This window comes from Cetorhinus maximus, chromosome 31, assembly GCF_964194155.1.
Source record: "Cetorhinus maximus chromosome 31, sCetMax3.hap1.1, whole genome shotgun sequence".
NCBI classification, from domain to species: Eukaryota; Metazoa; Chordata; class Chondrichthyes; order Lamniformes; family Cetorhinidae; genus Cetorhinus; species Cetorhinus maximus.
This window is the reverse complement of record NC_135909.1, coordinates 7,242,515-7,262,910: the sequence shown is the minus strand read 5'-3', so window position 1 is coordinate 7,262,910 and position 20,396 is coordinate 7,242,515. Positions and strand designations below refer to the sequence as shown.

At 47.8% G+C, this 20,396-nt stretch overlaps 1 protein-coding gene across 1 annotated transcript; it reads right to left on the bottom strand.

The window, feature by feature from the left end:
• Window positions 1–1,266: 1,266 nt before the first annotated feature.
• gpha2 (glycoprotein hormone subunit alpha 2) lies at window positions 1,267–3,346 on the bottom strand. The gene is made up of 3 exons (XM_078532805.1): window positions 3,226–3,346; window positions 1,881–2,065; window positions 1,267–1,684 (listed from the first exon to the last, which is right to left on the bottom strand). Exons 1-3 carry the CDS (start codon window positions 3,335–3,337, stop codon window positions 1,586–1,588), a joined length of 396 nt encoding a protein of 131 aa, XP_078388931.1. The 5' UTR covers window positions 3,338–3,346; the 3' UTR covers window positions 1,267–1,585.
• Window positions 3,347–20,396: the final 17,050 nt, after the last annotated feature.

Here is a 20,396-nt window from a genome sequence, read left to right as displayed (position 1 = left end):
TTTCCGCAGTGCAATTTGAGCAAAGCCACAACCCAGGCGATAAGGGAGCTGGATACGCGGCTCCGGGCAGCTGGGATGTGGAGCTAAAGACGGGTATGTGGCAACAAGGCTATTGTCCCAGTGATTGGCTGATCAAGTCAAACAACATGTTCCTTTGGTTGTTCCTAATAGGCGGAGTACAGGCCGTACACAACCACTTGCAAAACCCAAAACAAAGTGTTTACTCTTAGATGTGATTCTGTGATTGGACAGCACTTGCTGAACAATCCTGAGTGTGCTAATTGCTACACTAACAATCCCCAATTTAAGATAATCATGCAGTGGCTTATTAACACTTGATAGAAGTAACATAAGTACAGGGACCCGTTCTCTGCAAACAAAAGGAGTAAGTTCAAATCTTGCACCGATTTTGGCGAGCCTATGGTTCCCTGTTGCTTTCCCCATGGCAACGCCTCGGCCAATCAGAGTTGACTGGCCAACCAATCGGCACACTTTTCTCCTGTAGTATAAATTGTGTTTGTTTGAAATTTGGCATTCTTGTGTTTGTCCTGATGAGTGCAAGACGAAAAATTTCAGCAACTTGTCTCTCTTTTCGGCAATATTGGCGACATTGAACAGGTTCCAGGCACACTCGCTTTCTGCTGTGATTGAATTTTATTGATCCAGAAACAATAGACTTTGCACAAATATTTGATCTTTCTACAGCAATCCTCCCACAGAGAGAAGCATCACAGGCCTCAATAAAGGGTGAATGGTACAAGGGTTGGTTAACAGTCACGCACGGTGTTCAGTGACAAATGCAGTATAAAATAACTGAGTCACAGTGGAATAGAGTAGAGGAGATCTGTCCCAGAGTCACGTTACAGCCTGGGGGCACCAGGTTTATCCAATCCTAGCTCAATGCAATGTTGCCAAATGAGACGACAGATCGTTTCCACCCCGAGATCTGGGCTCCGCCTTTTAAACTATCAGGTGTCAGTCACAGCTCAAGCCGGTATCACTCCCTCACCCCCCACCCCCCCCAACTCTCTGAGGCCATGGGTTTGAGCCCATAATCTAGGCCGACGCTCCCGGTGCAGTACAGAGAGAGTGCGGCACTGTCAGAGGGACCATCTTTCAAGATGAGACATTAAACCGACGTCCCCTTTTGCCCCATGGCCACTGTTGGAAGAGGAGCTGTAGTGGGGGAGGAGGGGAGGGGAGGGGAGGAGGGGAGGGGAGGAGGGGGGGAGGGGAGGAGGGGAGGGGGGGAGGGGGGGAGGGGAGGAGGGGAGGGGAGCTCTCCCTGGGGCCGATATTTATTTATCCCTCAGCCAACATCACTAAAAACACACGATCTGGTCATTACCACACTGTTGTTCGTGGGATCTTGCTGTGCGCAGATTGGCTGCCGTGTTCCCTACGTTACAACAGTGACTACGCTTCGGTAAGTACTTTATTGGTTGCAAGGTAGCCTGGGACATCTCAAGGCTGTGAAAGGTGCTATAGAAATGAAAGTCTTTGAGGATCCTGGGCTCCAGTACAGTCAGAAACCACCCCCTTGTTACTGGGTGGCCGGGGTGAGGGGGCAGTCGCGTGGAGTTCCTCAGTATCGGGACAGTCGGCACATGTCACAAGAGCAGGACTTGGCCGTGAAGATCTCGATCTCTTCTCTCCTGGCGCCGCAGAACAGCCTGACCCTCACCTGGAAGACAAAGCAGGAACCCACCCTGTCAGAGCCGTCATTCGAGCAGAGGGGAGAGCGAGAGGCGAGGAGGTAGAGAGAGAAAGGGCGGCGAGTGATAGAACAATGGAGACAGAGAGAGAGAGATAGAAAGAGACAGACAGAGTCAGCGGGATGAGGATGGTTTGGACATGTAATAAGGTTTGACCGTGGCTACCTTCTGCATCTTGCGAATGATGCAGCACTGCGATACGGAGGTGATGTTGTGCTTGAAGCCGCTCGCCATCAGCACCGAGTATTTGGAGGGGAAAGCGCTGGACTCGCAGTAACCCACACAGGCCTGGATCAGCTGAGACCCCCGGCATGTACCCCGCCGGTCGCTCTTGATGGTCACGTTAAAAGCTGAAAAGGAGCAGGGCGGAGACCGGTCAACAGAGATGCAGCTCACTCACCCTGTCAGCACCTTGCACGGGAATCGGGTCCCTCTCAACCATTTCCCCCCCACACCCACCCACCCACCACAGCCCCCCAACTCCTTCCTCACCTACACCTGTTTGCTGGAGATACAGAATTCAATGGACCTGAAGCCAAGTTTGCTAGTTCAGCCAGGAGCTAATGTCTCATAACAGATCCCTTCAGCACCCAGGATCTGCTTTTTAACAATGCTATCCCCCTCCAGGAGGGAGGGCAGGGTGCCTGTCCCTATCTGTAGACGTGTCACCTCCCCCTGGATGAAGCCTCTCCCAAGGTTGGTTAAGACACTCACTCAAAGCTGAAAAACTTTCACTTAACTTACACCAGAGGCTGGAGGATATTTCAAACCTCAGTTATTCCTGTCACTTTGTCCTTTTCGCTCCTGACTCAGCCTCTCCTGTCAACACCAGTTTTCTCCCTGTCCCTGTCTCTCCCTGTCTGTTTTTCTCTCCCTCACACACTTTCATCATGTCTGTTGCTCTGTGTCTGTCCCTGATTCTCCCTGTAGCTCTCTCAGTGCGTATCCTTCTGGCTCCCTCTGTCTCTCTTGATGTCTGTCTCTTTCCCTCTCCCTCTCTCAGTACTTGTCCTTCAAAATGTCTCTCCCGCTTCAACTCATTGTGTTTGTGTTTCTCTCCCTCCTCTCTCTCTGTCTCTGTCTCTCTCCCTGTCTCTCTCTCTCTGTCTCTGGCTCTCTCTCTCTTTCCCTCCTCTCTCTCTCTCTCTTTCTCTCTCTGTCCCACTCCCTTCTCTCTCTCTCTCACTCTCTCTGTCTTTCTCTTTCTCTCTCTGTCTCTTTCTCTCTCTGTCTTCCTCTTTCTGTCTGTCCCTCTTTCTCTCTCTCCCTCTTTGTCTTTCTTTCTCTGTCTCTCTCCCTCTGTCTCTCTTTCTCTCCCTGTCTCTCTCTCTATCCCACTCCCTCCTCTCTCTCTCTCTCTCTTTCTCTCTTTCTCTTTCTCTCTCTTTCTTTCTCAGCCTCTCACTCTCTGTCTCTGTCTCTGTGTCTCTGTCATTTTTTTTCTCTCTCTCTGTCTCCCTCCCTCCTTCTCTTGGAATTCCCCATTCCCTCTCTCCCTGACCCTACTTACGGTAAAGGTGACAGCCAGGCTCTGGTTCCCCGGGGTCAGGACTCAATCTCACTGAGACCAGCAGCAGCACCAGGATCAGTCCGGCTATGCTCAAATCCCGGAGTCCCGACATCTCAGAATCTCTGAGTGACAAAAAATAGTGAAAGGTCAGAATGATTCACAACCTGAAGAGAGAACACAGACTGAGAATAAACCCAGGACAGACTGAGAATAAACCCGGGAAACAGACTGAGAATAAACCCGAGACAGGCTGAGAATAAACCCGGGAAACAGACTGAGAATAAACCCGGGAAACAGACTGAGAATAAACCCGGGACACAGACTGAGAATAAACCCGGGACACAGACTGAGAATAAACCCGGGACACAGACTGAGAATAAACCCGGGACACAGACTGAGAATAAACCCGGGACACAGACTGAGAATAAACCCGGGAAACAGACTGAGAATAAACCCGGGACACAGACTGAGAATAAACCCGGGACACAGACTGAGAATAAACCCGGGACACAGACTGAGAATAAACCCGGGACACAGACTGAGAATAAACCCGGGACACAGACTGAGAATAAACCCGGGACACAGACTGAGAATAAACCCGGGACACAGACTGAGAATAAACCCGGGACACAGACTGAGAATAAACCCGGGAAACAGACTGAGAATAAACCCGGGACACAGACTGAGAATAAACCCGGGACACAGACTGAGAATAAACCCGGGACACAGACTGAGAATAAACCCGGGACACAGACTGAGAATAAACCCGGGACACAGACTGAGAATAAACCCGGGACACAGACTGAGAATAAACCCGGGACACAGACTGAGAATAAACCCGGGACACAGACTGAGAATAAACCCGGGACACAGACTGAGAATAAACCCGGGACACAGACTGAGAATAAACCCGGGACACAGACTGAGAATAAACCCGGGACACAGACTGAGAATAAACCCGGGACACAGACTGAGAATAAACCCGGGACACAGACTGAGAATAAACCCGGGACACAGACTGAGAATAAACCCGGGACACAGATTTGAAACTAAACCCGGGACACAGACTGAGAATAAACCCGGGACACAGATTTGAGACTAAATCCGGAATGACCAACAACTCTCGACCTGAATTGCAATGAGTTTCGAGTAAAGTTTGCTCACCTCTGCAACTGGTCTCTCAGTTTCTCTCCTCCGTTCTCTCTCTCTCTGTCTGTCTATCCCTGTCTGTCCTGCTGAGATAAATCCCAGGTAAAGTACTTCAGGAGCACTCCACACCCCCAGCCTCCTTGAACCTATCAGAGAGATGGACCATTCAGCCCCCATCCAGTTAGAACCTTCCACTTAGTTTTTATTAAACATTGTGTTAGTCCTTTGAAGTTATGGGCTGGTGTGTTTTATGTCGAACTGTTGACTGGCTGAGGTTTATGAGACTGAAACCTGTGCTAAGCCTGGTGACCATCCCAAGGTGTTGTTCCTGGTCACTCACAAGGAGCACTCAAATGTTTTACTGGCACTGAATTTTCAGGGCAGAATCGGCAATGATAAGGGTTTCCCCCACCCGGTTTGGCAGTGGTGATGATGTGTTTAAGAGTTCACACAGGGAGTCTGAGTTGCTGTAACAACATATACTTGTTCCATGCAGGTTGTGGCTGGGAGCTATGGATAGTCATGGTAGAGGCTCCAATCGCACTTAGGCTACGTGGCTGACCAGGAACCTCTCCCACTCTCACTGCCCGACACTGGTGGGTGTTGGAAAAAATTGGCACCAGTTATGTTCAAGACTTCCTCAGGCATCAAGGGCTGGGGTAGGACTGGAACTCAGAGACAGCGGCACTAGCCACTGTGTCACAAGACCCCCCCCCCCAAAAATTGTGGTATCGACTGCCTATTTTCACTGGCAGGAGGGTTAGTAACCAGGGGACACAGATTTAAGATTGTTAATATTATCCTTTCACAGCATGTGGGCGTCGCTGGCTGGGCCCAACATTTATTGCCCATCCCTAATTGCCCCGTGAGAAGGTGGGGGTGAGCCGCCTTCTTGAACCGCTGCAGTCCCTGTGGTGTAGGTATACCCACAGTGCTGTTAGGGAGGGAGTTCCAGGATTTTGACCCAGCGACAGTGAAGGAACGGCCAATATATTTCCAAGTCAGGATGGTGAGTGACTTGGAGGGGAACTTGCAGGGGGTGGTGTTCCCCATGTGTCTGCTGCCCTTATCCTTCTAGATGGTAGAGGTCGTGCGTTTGGAAGGAGCCTTGGTGAGTTGCTGCAGTGCATCTTGTAGATGGTACACACACTGCTGCTACTGTGTATCAGTAGTGGAGGGAGTGGATGTTGAAGGTGGTGAATGGGGTGCCACTCAAGTGGGCTGCTTTGTCCTGGATGGTGTCGAGATTCTTGAGTGTTGTTGGAGCTGCACTCATCCAGGCAAGTGGGGAGTATTCCATCACACTCCTGACTTACAGGCTTTGGGGAGCCGGGAGGTGAGTCACTCACCCCAGAACTCCTAGCCTCTGACCTGCTCTTGTAGCCACCGTATTTATATGGCTAGTCCAGCTCAGTTTCTGGTCAATGGTAACCCCCCAGGATGTTGATAGTGGGGAATTTAGTGATGGTAATGCCATTGAACATCAAGGGGTGATGGTTAGATTCTCTCTTGTTGGAGATGGTCATTGCCTGACACTTGTGTGGTGCAAATGTTACTTGCCACTTGTCAGCCCAAGCCTGGATATTGTCCAGGTCTTGCTGCATTTGGACATGGACTGCTTCAGTATCTGAGGAGTCGCGAATGGTGCTGAACATTGTGCAATCATCAGCGAACATCCCCACTTCTGACCTTATGATGGAAGGAAGGTCATTGATGAAGCAGCTGAAGATTGTTGGGCCGAGGACACTACCCTGAGGAACTCCTGCAGTGATGAGCTGGGACTGAGATGATTGACCTCCAACAACTACAACCATCTTCCTTTGTGCTAGGTATGACCCCAACCAGCGGAGAGTTTCCCCCCAATTCCCATTGATTCCAGTTTTGCTAGGGCTCCTTGAGGCCACATTTGGTCAAATGCGACCTTGATGTCAAAGGCAGTCAGTCTCACCTCACCTCAGGAATTCAGCTCTTTTGTCCATGTTTGAACCAAGGCTGTAATGGGGTCAGGAGCTGAGTGGCTCTGGCAGAACACAAACTGGGCGTCAGTGAGCAGGTTATTATTAAGTGCCACTTGATAGCACTTTCAATGACACCTCCATCACTTTCCTGATGACGGAGAGTAGACCAGTGGGTCAGTAATTGGCCGGGTTGGATTTATCCTGCTTTTTGTGGACAGGACATATCTGGGCAAGTTTCCACATAGCTGGGTAGATGCCAGTGTTATAGCTGTACTGGAACAGCTTGGCTAGAGGGCACAGTTGGTTCTGGAGCACAAGTCTTCAGTACTATTGCCAGAATATTGTCAGGGCCCATAGCCTTTGCAGTATCCAGTGCTTTCAGCCATTTCTTAATGTCACGTGGAGTGAATCAAATTGGCTGAAGACTGGCATCTGTGATGCTGGGGACCTCCAGAGGAGGCTGAGATGGATCATCCACTCGGCACTTCTGGCTGAAGATTGTTTTCAATGCTTCAGCCTTATCTTTTGCACTGATGTGCTGGGCTCCTCCATCATTGAGGATGGGGATATTTGTGGAACCTCCTCCTCCAGTGAGTTGTTTAAGTGTCCACCACCATTCACAACTGGATGTGGCGGAACAGCAGAGCTTAGATCTGATCCAGTGGTTGCAGGATCGCTTAGCTTTATTACTTGCTGCTTATGCTGTTTGGCACACAAATTGTCCTGTGTTGTAGCTTCACCCGGTTGACACCTCATTTTTAGGTGTGCCTGGTGCTGCTCCTGACATGCCCTCCTGCACTCTTCATTGAACCAGGGTTGATCCCCTGGCTTGGCGGTAATGGTAGAGTGGGGGATAAGCTGGGCCATGAGGTTATGGATTGCAGTTAATTCTACAATTGCAGCTCATTGTGCCTCATGGGTGTTCAGTTGCTAAATCTGTTTGAAATCTATTCCATTTACCACGTTGTTAGTGTCACACAACACAATGGAGGGTATCCACAGTGTGAAGGCGGGACTTTGTCTCCACAAGGACACTGCAGTGGTCACTCTGACCAATACTGACAAGGACAGATGCATCTGCAATAGGTAGATTGATGAGGACGAGGTCAAACACGCTTCTCTTCTAGTTGGTTCCATCTGCCGTAGACCCAGTCTGGACACTATGTTGTTCAGAACTCCGCCAGCTCGGTCAGTAGTGGTGTACTGATTCATCAACTGGGTGGGACGGGGCATTAGGTGGTAATCAGCGGGAGTTTTCCTTGCCCATGTTTGACCTGATGCCATGAGACTTCATGGGGTCCAGAGTAAATGTTGAGGACTCCCAGGGCAACTCGCTCCCAACTGGATACCACTGTGCTGCTGACTCTGCTGGGCCTGTCCAGATAATGAGAGAAGACCTATCCAGGGATTGGGATGGCGATGTCTGGTACATTGTCTGTATGGTATGATTCTGAGAGTATGACTGTCAGGCTGTTGCTTGACTAGTCTGTGTGACAGCTTTCCCAAGCCCCCAGATATTAGTGAAGGGGACTTCGCAGTGTTGACAGGACTGAGCATGTCATTGTCATTTCCAGTGACTAGGTTGATGCCAGGTGATGCGTCCAGTTTCATCCATTAGACCATAAGATGTAGGAGCAGAAGTAGGCCATTCGGCCCATCAAGTCTGCTCTGCCATTCAATGAGATCATGGCTGATCTGACAATCCTCAACCCCACTTTCCTGTTTTTTCCCCCATACCCTTGATTCCCTTACTGATTAAAAATCTGTCTATCTCAGCCTTGAATATATTTAATGACCCAGCCTCGACAACCCTCTGCGGTAAAGAATTCCACAGATTCACTACCCTCTGAGAGAAGAAATTCCTCCTCATCTCTGTTTTAAATGGGTGACCTCTTACTCTGAGATTATGCCCTCTGGTCCTAGACTCTCCCACAAGGGTAAACAACCTCCCGGCATCTACTTTGCCAAGCCTGCACATAATCTTATATGTTTCAATAAGGTCGCCTCTCATTCTTCTAAACTCCAATGAATACAGGTCCAAACTACTCAACCTCTCCTCATATGAAAATCCCTCCATACCTGGGATCAACCTAGTGAACCTTCTCTGGATTGCCTCCAATGCCAGTATATCTTTCCTTAGATAAAGGGACCAAAACTGTTCACAGTATTCTAGGTGTGGTCTAACTAGTGCCTTGTATAGTTTTAGCAAGACTTCCCTACTTTTATACTCATTTCCTTTGAAATAAAGGCCAACATCCCATTTGCCTTCCCTACTACCTGTTGAACTTGTATGTTAGCTTTTTGGGATTCATGCACAAGGACCCCCAAATCCCCCTGTGCTGCAGCTTTCTGCAGTTTTTCTCCATTTAAATAATATTCAGCTCCTCTATTCTTCCTGCCAAACTGCATAACCTCACATTATCCCACATTATATTCCATCTGCCAAGTTTTTGCCCACCCACTTAACTTGCCTATATCCCCTTGTAGACTCCTTGTGTCATCCTCACCACTTGCCTTCCCACCTATTTTTGTGTCATTTGCAAACTTGATGATAGGACATTCACTTCCCTCATCCAAGTCATTAATATATATTGTAAATAACTGTGGCCCCAGCACTGATCCCTATGGCACTCCACTAGTTACAGGATACCATCCTGAAAATGCCCCCCTTATCCCAACTCTCTGTCTTCAATTAGTTAGCCAATCCTCTATCCATGCTAATATACTATCTCCAACACCACGGGCTCTTACCTTATTAAGTAGCCTATGTCTGGTACCTTATTGAAAGCCTTTTGGAAATCCAAATATATTACATTCACTGGTTCCCCTTTATCTATCCTGCTTGTTACCTCCTCAAAGAATTCTAATGAATTTGTCAGGCATGCTTTCCCCTTCATGTAGACATGCTGACTCTGCTTGATTAGATTATGTATTTCTAAATGCTCTAACTACATCCTTTATAATAGACTCTAACATTTTCCCAATGACAGATGTTAACCTAACTGGCCTATAGTTACCTGTTTTTTGTCTCCCTCCCTTTTTGAATACGGGTGTTATGTTGGTTCAAAAAGTTCTTTTTGACCTTGTAGCAATTTGATACAACTGACCACGTCACTGTGGATCTGCAGTCACATGTAGGCCAGATCAGATCAGGTAATGACAGCAGATTTCCTTCCCTAAAGAGGCATTAGTGAATCAGATAGACTTTTGCAACAATCATTTCATGGTCACCGTTACTGAGATTAGCTTTATAATTCCAGAATTATTAATCGAATTTAAATTCTACCAGCTGTCGTGGTGGGATTTGAACCTGTGTCTCTAGAGAATTAGCCTGGACCCCTGGATTATTAGTCCGGTGACATTACCACTACTAGTCCAGTGGCATTACCATGATCTCCCACTTTGGCAGGCGAACAAAAGGGGGAAGATGAGAAAATAATTTACGCAAGTTGTTATGATCTGGAATGTGCTGCTAGAAAGGGCGGTGGAAGCAGTCTTTTAGAAGGGGAATTAGATAAACACTTGAAAGGGAGAGGCTTTTAGGGCTATGGGGAAAGAGCAGGGGATTGGGGCTAATTGGGTAGAACCTTCAAAGAGTCGAAGGGCCTCATCTCTGCTGTAAGGTTATGTGACGCTGGTGATTTAATTATAACAGTCAATACTATACTGGAGGGATTCAAAAGGGTTTTAATAAAGGGAATCAGGAACATTTACTTCCACTGGCCATTGAGCCCGTCCACAAGGGGTTGTAAGTTTAAGATCACAACTAAAATCAAAAGGTTTAGGGAGTCTTTTATTTTGCACAGGTGATAGCTTGGATAGGCTTTCACAACATGCCACATGAAAGATTACAGCACAAGATAAGAGCTCATGGTGTTGGGGGCGATAAATGAGCATGGACAGAGGATTGGATAACTAACAGGAAACAGCGAGTGGGGATAAATGGGCCATTTTGGGGTTGGCAAATTGTAACTAGTGGAGATCAGCCCTGGAGCCTCAACTGTTTACGATCTATATTAATGACTTGGTTGAACAGACCGACTGTATTGTGGCCAAATTTGCTGATGATACAAAGTAGGAAAGAAAGCTGTGAGGAGGATACAAAGTTTCTGTACAGGGATATAGATGGGTTAAGTGAGTAAAAATCTGGCAGATCCAGTAATTGTGGGAAAATGTGAGGTTGTCCAGTTTGGCATGAAGAATAGAAAAGCAGAATATTACTTAAACAAAGAGAGATTGCAGAATGCTGTACCACAGAGGGATCTGGGTGTTCTTGTATATGAATCACAGAAAAAGTGAGCATGCAGGAACATCGAGAACTAGGAAGGCAAATGGGATGTTGGTCTTTATTGCAAGGGGTATGGAGTATAAAAGTAGGGAAATCTTACTACAATTTGTACAGGGCATTGGTGAGACTGCAACTGGAGTACAGTGTGCAGTTTTGGCCTGCTTACTTAAGGGTGGAAACACTTGCATTGGAAACAGTTCAGAGAAGGTTCACTCGGCTTATTCCTGAGATGAAGGGGTTGTCTTATGAGGAAAGGTTGGACAGGTTGGGCCTATACTCATTGGCATTTAGAAGAATGAGCAGTGATCTTATTGAAACATAAAAGACTCTGAGGAGAGCTTGACAGGGTAAATGTTGAGAGGATGTTTCCCATTGATGGGGAATCTAGAACTGGGTGGGGGGGGGGGGGTAGCAATTTCAAAATAAGGGGTCTCCCATTTAATTCAGAGCTGAGAAGGAATTTCATCTCTCAGAGCGTCATTAATCTGTGGAATTCTCTTCCCCAGAGAGCAGTGGGGGCTGGGTCATTGAACATATTCAAGGCTGAGTGACAGATTTTTGATCAACAAGGGAGTCAAGGGTTATGGGGGACAGACAGGAAAACAGAGTTAGGGCCACAATCAGATCAGCCAAGAATGGCGGAGCAGGCTCGATGGGCTGAATGAGCTACTCATAAATCTTACGATCTTATGACATTGTTCTCTATTTCTTCCATAGCTCTGTATCAATCCCAAACTAATCCCACTGCCCCACTCTCTCCCCATAGCCCTGTATCAATCCCAAACTAATCCCACTGCCCCACTCTCGCCCCATAGCCCTGTATCAATCCCCAAACTAATCCCACTGCCCCGCTCTCTCCCCATAGCCCTGTATCAATCCCCAAACTAATCCCACTGCCCCACTCTCTCCCCATAGCCCTGTATCAATCCCAAACTAATCACACTGCCCCATTCTCTCCCCATAGCCCTGTATCAATCTCAAACTAATCCCACTGCCCCCGCTCTCTCCCCATGGCCCTGTATCAATCCCAAACTAATCCCACTGCCCCACTTTCTCCCCATAGCCCTGCATCAATCCCAAACTAATCCCACTGTCCCACTCTCTCCCCATAGCCCTATATCAATCCCAAACTAATCCCACTGCCCCACTGTCTCCCCATACCCTGTATCAATCCCAAACTAATCCCACTGCCCCGTGCTCTCTCCTTTGCCCTGTATCAGTCCCAAACTAATCGCACTGCCCTGCTCTCTCCCCATAGCCCTGTATCAATCTCAAACTAATCCCACTGCCCCCGCTCTCTCCCCATGGCCCTGTATCAATCCCAAACTAATCCCACTGCCCCACTCTCTCCCCATAGCCCTGCATCAATCCCAAACTAATCCCACTGCCCCACTCTCTCCCCATAGCCCTATATCAATCCCAAACTAATCCCACTGCCCCACTGTCTCCCCATACCCTGTATCAATCCCAAACTAATCCCACTGCCCCGTGCTCTCTCCTTTGCCCTGTATCAGTCCCAAACTAATCGCACTGCCCTGCTCTCTCTCCATAGCCCTGTATCAATCCCAAACTAATCCCACTGCCCCTGACTCTCTCCTTTGCCCTGTATCAATCCCAAACTAATCGCACTGCCCTGTACTCTCCCCATAGCCCTGTATCAATCCCAAACTAATCCCACTGCCCTACTCTCTCCCCATAGCCCTGTATCAATCCCAAACTAATCCCACTGCCCCCGACTCTCTTCCCATAGCCCTGTATCAATCTCAAACTAATCCCACTGCCCTGTGCTCTCTCCTTCACCCTGTATCAATCCCAAACTAATCCCACTGCCTCACATCATCTCTCTAGCACTGTAGCTTCCCCAGAATCAAACACTTATTCAAATTCCCTAGAAAGGTGCAATAATATCTGCCTGACACACTCTCTATGGCAAGGGTATTCCAATCTCCAACAACCCCCTGGTCAAAGAAAATTCTCCAAACTTCACTCCTTTATCTTACTGATAATTTTAAACTGGTGATGTCGCGTCATTGGCTCTCCGATTGGAGGAAATGGTCTCCATCGAAAGGTGTACCCTTTGCCTTTCCTTTTGAAACTCTCTTGTGTGCTGGGCAGAAGTCTGAAATGTTGATTTTTAATAACCTGCTTGATGTGGCTGATGTCTCCCTCTCGTTAGCCCAGTGCATTCGCAGAGGGGGAGGTTGTTAAGTAACACGGTGTAAACAGCAGAGGTGTCAGAGATGCTGATAGCAGTAACACTAGGCCAAGTGTTAGCTCCCTGCTTTTGTGATGTACTGGTGATTGGGAGCCCAACACCAGTTATTTGGCCTGACGGCTGGAGGCAGTGAAGCAGAAAGTCCTTTTCTCTGCGTCTCTTGATTTCCACACACCAACTTTAATCTTGCGTTTGACTTGCTTGTTAAAAATGAAACCAAGTGCGTCATGCAGGACTGCCTGAAAATAAAGAACAAAAGGATGACTAATCTGTCTCCGTAAGGCGAGGTTTTCACTCCCTTCCTTTCCCAAAGGCACTCGCATCTGCTGCGATCAGGCTGGTGCAAAATCCCAGTCTGACACTCCAGAGCAGTGTTGAGGGAATGCTGCATTGCCAGAGGTACTGTCTTTTAACTGAGGTGGGCGTAAAGAACACTACCGGAAAAAGAGCAGGGGGTAGTTTTCCCTTATATCCTGGGGCCAATATTTATCCCTCAACCAACGCCTAATAAAACAGACGATTTGGCCATGATCTCATTGCAGTTTGTGGGATCTTGCTGTGCACAAACTGACTGCCACGTTTCCCTATATCACAACAGTGACTATGCTTCAAAAGAATGTCATTTGCTGCAAAGGGCTTTGGGGGCATCCTGAGGTTGTGAAAAATGATATTCAAATGCGAGTCTCATTTTAAACAAAAACACATTTCTTAAAAATACATCTTAAAAGATGAATAAAGCCAGTTACATCTTGCTGGCTTTTCTGACCTGGAAAATGGGAGTGTTGGTTGCGGGGGGGCGGTGGTGGAGGGTTGTGGATGAATGGTATGGTCAGGGCCAGGAGTTTACAAGCTGCTACCAATCTCCAGAGGAGTAATTACTCTGATTAACCCCGGGGTGTGCTTTAGTTAAAATTAGTTAGCCTTACAGGGGCAGGCTACTTGAACATAGCTCCACTTCAGCCAAAGAGTTGAAGGTGGGGTGGAACTGACAGGACAGCTCAGAGCAAACAATCTATTTTAAGGAAAATAGAGTCTATTTAAACATCTCCCTGCACCAAACAGTCTACAGAGTCTACTTTAAAAAGAGTCTCTATGAACTGCAGCACACAGAACTCAGGACAAAAGCTACAGCAATGTCTCTTGACAAAAAAAAGGCTGATTTTTCCAGAAAAATGCAGTGAGTGGAGGATATTTATACAATGCAAATGATGTGCTTAAACCAATCTCAGTCACTTGCAGCAATGCAGGCTGCAGGCATTATTGACAGCAGAATTATCAAATCATTTCTAATCTGGCCGGGAATGGTGGTGTCACTACGTGCAGGAGTTAATTCATTTTTGGCAACATTGGTTGAATGTAGCTATGTTGACCAGGGTACCAGGAACTCTCCCTGCGCTCCTTCAAATGGCGCTGAGGGATTTTCTAAGCCCACTAGGGAGATGGCGGTGTAGTGCCAATGTTTTTGGACTGGTAATCCAGAAGCCCAGGCAAATGCTCTGGTGACATGCGTTCAAATCCCACCACGGCAGCAGTTGGAATTTAATTCAATAAATTAATAAATTTGGAATATTAAACTAGTTTCGTAACGGTGACCATGAAACTATCATTGATTGTTGTAAAATAGCTCATTAATGCCCTTTAGGGAAGGAAATCTGCTGTCCATGCCTGGCCTAGATGTGACTCCAGACCCACAGTAATGTGGTTGACTCTGAAATGGACCAGCAAGACACTCAGCTGTACCAAACTGTTATAGAAAAGTCAAAAAAGGAATAAAAACCTGTCATTGGCACCGGAAAGGATAACAGCACCTCCTGTCGACTCTGCAATGTCCTCCTTACTAACATCTGGGGGGGTTTGTGCCACAATTGGGAGAGCTGTCCCACAGGCTAGTCAAGCAACAGCCTGACATAGTCATACTCACCGAATCATGTCTTCTGGACACCAGTGTCACTATTCCTGGGTATGTCCTATCCCTGTAGGTACACTCACAGTGCTATTAGGGAGGGAGTTCCAGGGTTATGACCCAGTGGCAGTGAATGAACGGCGGTATCATCCCAAGTCAGGATGGTGTATGGCTTGGAGGGGAACTTGCAGGTGGTGGTGTTCCCATGCATCTGCTGCCCTTGTCCTTCTAGGTGGTAGAGGTTGTGGGTTTGGAAGATGCTGTCCAAGGAGCCTTGGTGAGTTGCTGCAGTGCATGTTATAAATGTACTGTGTCTCGGTGTTGAAGGTGGTGGATGGGGTGCCATCAAATAAACTATTTTCTCCTGGATGGTGTTGAGCTTTTTGACTGTTGTTGGAGCTGATCTCATCCAGGCAAGTGGAGAATATGGTTTGTGATTTTTAAAGAGATGATGGAACATTAACTATAAAAGGATTGAAAGGCCTTGCATTTATATAGCACCTTTCATGTCCTCAGAACATCCCAAAGTGCTCCACTGCCCATGAATTCCTTTTGATGTACAGCCACTGATATTAAGAATGCAAACAGAGCACCCAATTTTTGCACAGCAAGACTCCATTAGGAGTAAATGAAATAAATGACCAGGTAACAAGTTTTAAATATTTGTTAAGGGAGGAATGGTGGCCTGGCTAGTGAGGAGAACACCCCTGCTCTCCTTTGAAATGGTCCAATGAGATCTTTTGCGTCCACCCTAAAGGAAAGCCTTGATCTAATGTCTCACTAGCAAGGAGTTACGGCCAGGTGAGAAGGGGTGAACTGGCTCCCCTCTATTCACCCTCCTCGGTTGGTCACGACAAAGGTTTCAGCTTCTTTTTCACGAGGATATACCTTTTCCAAATCAGAATGTATTGAATTATTTAAGCTGTGAGCAATAAGGAGCCAATCAAACAAGGTTCTCTTGAATCAAAGAGCAAACCTACTAACCGCTAAACCCGAGACGTCAACTATTCTGTCCTCATACAGTCATTTGAGCCCACACACACACACACATTCAGGTATCAGAGATAAGGGGCATTAGGGTTCAATAAGAAAAGGTAAATGAATACACGGTTAAGCGTCCTTTGATTGCCCTTGAGTAGATTTTAAACGCTGTGGCCTATTTGGATTAACTGTTTTCTTCGATGCGGACAGATGTAGACGTTGTAATTATTACGAGATCTCGGTTCACTGGTAGGTTTCTGGTAATGTTGGCTTCTCAAGCAGGATGACAACACTTATTCCAAAAGAGGGAGAGGGGGAGAGAGCAACCTGTATCCCCTGCTGAAGGCTTTCTTGACATCGTCTCTGTCACTTGCAATCTCTCTCAAGTGGCTGAGCAGCCTTTGCTTAGAAATACTTCACCCATTGTGTATTTCCAAGAGGTTTTGGGTGTGTCTGTCTATGGCAGCCGTTGTTTCAATACCCAGTATTTTGCATTTTTAATGCCTCTTCTTTAGATAGTTATGAATTTCGATGGGCATCTGGATTATGGGAAATGTCTCTCTTTTCACACTCCCCTGGAGGGTGATTTGTTTGTTTCCCACCTTCACCTCGGAATATGGCTTTGCATTTTCTAAAGCAGTTTGCTCTGCCTCAGTTAAAATTGCAAAATTCCCAATCAGTTGAAAGTTGAAAAATCATTCATTTTTTTCAAAAATAAAGGGGCCTGGCCTCGTGACAAAGGCAACAATGGCGCACTCCCTCAATATCGCAGTGGGAGTGTTGGTTAGCGTTATGGGCTCAAGTGGTGGAGTGGGAACTTGAACCTACAATCTCCTGACACAATGGTGAGCAAGTGGTACCACCAGTGGGCTACAGGTCCAATGGTGCTCGGGGTGGGGGGGTGGTGGTGATGGTGGGGTGGGGGTAGGGGGGCTGCCCTAGCACTACACCCACGGTGCTTACGTGTGATTAGTCAATGAGAAGTGTGAGGAATATTCAACAATTAGGATTATAGTTGAGGCTGCAGGGCCCTGTTGGATAGCCATCAGGAGTAGGAACTGGCTGATCTTCGATGGTTGCCTCAGCTGAGATTAGCAATCATAACAGGTGGGATCAAAGCTGGCATCTTCTTACTGCATCCAGACTGTTCTCAATGGGACACTGTCGGTGCCAGATGTGTGCAGGATTGAGGCTCCCCCCTTCTCTCTGACTCACTGCTACCCAACCCCTCGGTGAATTCCACAAGGACAGCCTAGTTTAAAATAGGTTCAGAGCGCGCCAGGCAGGATTGCTGCCTGTGCCCGGGAGCTTACTACCAGGGGAGTGGTGGGGCTGGACAACGGCTGACAGCAGCAGCGACTTAAAGGGGCAAGCTCACTCATGTGAAAAACGTTTCTTGCGGCAAGGTACAACACACTGATGTAGAAATGTGGTGTATGGTTTTACTGCTGTTTCGTGTGGGTACTTAACAGGGCCTGCATCACCTCGGAGTGGTTGAGGCAGAGACCAGTGCTTCTTCTGTGGAAAATTTGGCTAAATACTTGGAGTCGAGAGCTGTGGAGAGGAGGGCAGTGGGATTAGCGACGCAAAGAGCTGGCACAGGCACAATGGGTCGAATGGCCTGTTCTTGTATTTATAAACCTCAAAGTATTGCGGTTTCACTATCGCAATCAGACTGTTAGAAATACTGGCGTTTGAGGATCGACTAAAGATGCAATAAAGAAATTGAATTTGTTGAACCATTGAGGGGAACACTTTAAGGAGACACGAGCGCCTCACCTCACACTCTTTGGAAGCTGCTGCATTGTTATTTTCATTTGCTGTTGAATTCAGAGAAATGCCCATAACATGAAAGAATGTGCATTGTATAAGCTATTGCACAGGTCACGGGTGCCTTTACCCCTGAAGTCTTGAGTGCATTGAAACTGACATCTGTGTACATCATCCTCACGGATTTCATCCAAGAAGCCCTTTCCTTTGCACAAGCATTTTCCCGATCACAGGCTGATTCTGCATTTGGCTCATTTTCTCAATCCCTGCTCTGTTTAAGGAATGTTTCCTCAGCTGCAAAAGGACATGGCTCCCTTTGGGGAGAGGGAAGAGGGCTGCAGCTGGTCCTGTTTTTGCCTATTGTAGTGATCTGTATGAGATGGAAGGAAGGATTCTTGTCTCTCCCACCACACTCCCTGCAGCATCCCCCCACCCCCCAGGTCACCACCCCACTTATTTACTCACTGCAAGGTTGGCGTACCCAGTGAAACATGGTGCACCATGGACTTCTCCTGGCGATGAAGAGATGCTCTAAGGTGGTCCCAGGGCTGTCCATGGTGCCATTTTTAAACATTCTCATTGTGTTAAATGTACCACCCTAGCCCAACTCCTAGGTCCTCAAATCTGTGGGACCCCCTCACATCTTGCTTTCCTCCGACAGTCTGCAGGCTCTTTATGAAAGCCAAGTTCAGTATCACCCACCCGCCACTGCCCTACTGACCTACCTTTGAAACTTGGGCCTGTCTCGCACTTGGATTTTTGAAGAAATACATTTCAAGAAGTGTCGGCAATCAAACCAATTTAGGAGAAAACGTTCTACCACGGGACTGAGTGTGTTTAATAGCACCCTCTTGTGGAGTACAGCCTTCAGGTTTTAAAAGCCTGAAGATTATAGGAGGTGAGACAAACATTGCTAGTGGCTGTAAGGCAGGGGAAATGTCATTATATTAAGTCTCACAATGCCCTCTAGCAACCAAGCATCATAGATAGAAGCTCAGGGTGTACGATTCCATCCCATTCTTGCTGTAAATTTATAGTACAACCCACAGGTATTGAAAGACTTTCATGTTTTATAGTGTCCTTCATGTCCTTGCGACCTCCCAAAGTGCATTACAGCTAACTCAAGTCAGGTTAGGTTTCTGTTGGAAACGCGGTAGTCAATTTGTACAAAGCAAGAACCCACAAGATGTGGTTGAAGGATAAATATTGTCCAGGACTGCGGGAGAATTCTCCAGCTCGTTCAAAGTGGGCGTGGGATCTTTTACATCCCCATGAGAGGGCAGGTATGGCCTCGTTTTAACATCCTATCTGAAAGATGGCAACTCTAACAGTGCAGTGCTCCCTCAGTACTGTCCACCTGACAATGGTTCTCCCTCAGTACTATTCCTCCAACAGTACAGCACTCCCTCAGTATTGACCCTCCGACAGTGCAGTGGTCCCTCAGTACTGACCCTCCAACATGCAGCATTCCCTCAGTACTGACCCTCTGACACCACAGTGCTCCTTTAGTACTGATCCTCTGACAGTGCGACACTCCCTCAGTACTGACCCTCAACAGTGTGGCGCTCCCTCAGTACTGACCCTCCGACATGCAGAACTCTTTCAGCACTGACCTCCGGACTGTGCAGCGTTCCCTCCGTACTGACCCTCCAACAATGCTGCACTCCCTCAATGCTGTCCCTCCGACAGTGCAGCTCTCCCTCAGTACTGGCCCTTGGACAGTGACCACAAACAAGGATTGGGATAAATACTTGAAAAGTAGAAATTTGCAGGGCTGTTGGGGAAAGAGCAGAGGAGTGGGACTAATTTAGATAGCTCTTTCAAAGAGCCAGCACAGGCAGGGTGGGCTGAATGGTTTTGTTTTGTGCTGTAGGATTCTATGACTGTTGTCCTGTAAGAGGTCTGCCAGCAGTGTTAACTCCAGCACTGGAACTGTATGTATGGCAGCAATGTGCAGAAAGGCCAAAAGCAGGCTGAATGTGGAGTGGTTCCACTGGGTACCTCCGTGTTAGGGCAGGGGGAACTTCTGAGTTTCAACACTCCTCAAAATAGTTTTATTTTTTGTGTACAGCAAACCAGATTACAATGCAGAGAGGTTTCACAGCTTACAACAATGTACACGTTTCTAACATTCACAGCAATGTGTAATTTTAAGAGAACAGTATGTAAAATAACTGTCATATCAGATACTAATGGTAAAGTATTCAAGCATCTTTCACCTGGGACAATGTAATGTTGAATATAATGTCACAACTGTGATTCCATATATAAAAAAATAAATGCACCTTCAAGATCCAAAGCTCACAGGTTCAATCCCCTCTGACCCAGGGCACTGAGGGCAGACAGATTTATGACAAGTATGCTAGGGCAACATTTCAGATGGCCTCAGGACCTCTGGGTCAGAGGGGGAGGGGAGGAATCAGCCAGGGTTCTGCCCCCAGTGCCCTGGGGTAGAGAGAGGGGGAGGGGGGAGGAATCAGGCAGGCTCCTGCCCCCAGTGCTCTGGGGTAGAGAGAGGGGGAGGGGGGAGGAATCAGGCAGGCTCCTGCCCCCAGTGCTCTGGGGTAGAGAGAGAGGGGGAGGGGGAGAAGAGGAATCAGCCAGGATCCTGCCCCCAGTGCTCTGGGGTAGAGAGAGAGGGGGAGGGGGAGAAGAGGAATCAGCCAGGCTCCTGCCCCCAGAGCCCTGGGGTAGAGAGCGAGGGGGAGGGGGGAGGAATCAGCCAGGCTTCTGCCCCCAGTGCCCTGGGGTAGAGAGAGAGAGGGGGGGGGGGCAGAAGAGGAATCTGCCAGGCTCCTGTCCCTCACCCCCAGAGCCCTGGGGTAGGGAGAGAGGGGGAGGGGGGAGGAATCAGCCAGGCTCCTCCCCCCAGAGCCCTGGGGTAGAGAGAGGGAGACGGGGAGAAGA